This window comes from Myotis davidii, unplaced genomic scaffold (assembly GCF_000327345.1).
Source record: "Myotis davidii unplaced genomic scaffold, ASM32734v1 scaffold462, whole genome shotgun sequence".
NCBI lineage: Eukaryota > Metazoa > Chordata > Mammalia > Chiroptera > Vespertilionidae > Myotis > Myotis davidii.
The window spans coordinates 509,776-511,317 of NW_006293237.1; the positions used below are offsets into that span (position 1 = coordinate 509,776).

Below are 1,542 nucleotides of genomic sequence, written 5' to 3' on the forward strand. Positions count from 1 at the left end.
GTCAGGCAGCACACTGAGGCGCCTCCCCTTTGCCGCACACCCTGCCCGGCCTGCCCTGCCGCCCCCAAACTCACCATGAAGAGGACGGGCATTGTCCAGCCGCTGGTCCTCGCCCCGGGTGACGTAGATGGGCACCGGGAGCTCCCGCTGGGCCATGGGGGGGTGGAACTGTGGGTGGAGGGTGGGTCAGGCCTAGCCCAACTCAGGACACCCCTGACCCTTGCCTCCTCCGGGACACTCCTCCCAGAATGGGTGCCATTGTTCAGTGCCCACATCTCCCACCAGACAGCAAGCCTGGGGCAGAGTCTGTGGGCACGGTGTTCCTGCTACATAGAGCAGGCCTCGTGACAAAGGGATGTGGAGCATGAGCCTCTGAAGGGCTGGGACAAGCTGAGAGGAAGGGAGTTTGGGGCATCTGAGGGCTGCAGAAGGCGTCCAGTGGCAGGCGAAGCTGCGGATGGCTGCTCACCTGCTGGGCCTGGCAGTAGACGAGGCCCGCATCCCCAGTAGTCTCTTCCAGGGAAGCTGGCAGCCTCTGTAGTTCTCCGGGCAGCTCCAGCCAGCAATAGTAGGAGGCAGGCAGGCCCTGGGGGTAGACACTGTCAGGACCCTGGACATGATCAGCCACCTCCCACTCTGTCCCCATTCCCAGCCCACCGGGCCGCTTACTTGGAAATGCTGAAGGTTCCGAACTCGCAGGGCCAAGCGGCTCTCCCAGCCCACAGGCACCAGGAGGGGACTTGCTAGGCCCTCAACCTGAGGACAAACCCCTGGGCCACGCATCTGGACATCCACCTGGGGAAAGAAGATCCATTAGCCCTTCCGAAGTTCAGGGGCCCAGGCAGGGCACAGGGTGAGGTGGGTCTGCAGTGGCAGTAAAAGCCAAGGCCCATACACGCAGCCCTGTAGCCATTGCAGGGAGAGGTTGAGCAACGAAGGAGAGCCCAACAGGCAGGGCCCACCTACCTCCTGGGTGCTATAGATGGTCCTCTCGCCCTCTGGGCAGTGCTCTCCGTACACACAGCGGCTGCTCTGGGGGCACCAGTGGCATCGCCAGAGGCTGCTCACACAAGCACGGCACCTGGAGAGGCAGGGGGCTGCTCAGGCTGGGCACTATCTGGGTAGCCACCCTTACCCGGCAGCCAGGCCTAGCACTCACGGGGCAGCCACCTCCAAGGCATGGACAGCACTGCAGTCATAGAAGGAGAAGTTGGTGACAGCTATGGCCACATCCTCAAACATCAAGGCCAGGGACAAGGTGATGTGGTCTAGGAGGGGATGGTGGTAGCAGAATAGGTCATGTGGCTCTGCCCCTCCAGCTTCTGCCCCGACCACCCAGCCCAGGGACCCCTCACCTGTGCCTGGAGGGTTAAGTGGCAGCTGGTCTTGGGGAGGGGTGACACAGGCCACGTGGGGCCCTTCCACTTGAGCCAAGCTGTCGTAGTCTCCAAAGGCACAATGGAAGTATTCATCCATAGCCAGGGTGGGCAGCCGGGGGACAGACAAGGTGACCTGGGGCATGTGCAAGGAAAACAGAGCAGG

The 1,542-nt window shown here is 62.6% G+C and overlaps 1 protein-coding gene across 1 annotated transcript in view; it reads right to left on the reverse strand.

Annotated features, from left to right (window-relative positions):
* The window catches only part of PLXNB3 (plexin B3), an 18,469-nt gene that overhangs the window by 9,618 nt on the left and 7,309 nt on the right, over positions 1–1,542 (reverse strand). The window contains 6 exon segments of the mRNA XM_006766938.2: positions 69–168; positions 470–586; positions 670–795; positions 967–1,081; positions 1,160–1,268; positions 1,356–1,512. Coding sequence (XP_006767001.1) covers positions 69–168; positions 470–586; positions 670–795; positions 967–1,081; positions 1,160–1,268; positions 1,356–1,512 — 724 coding nt within the window.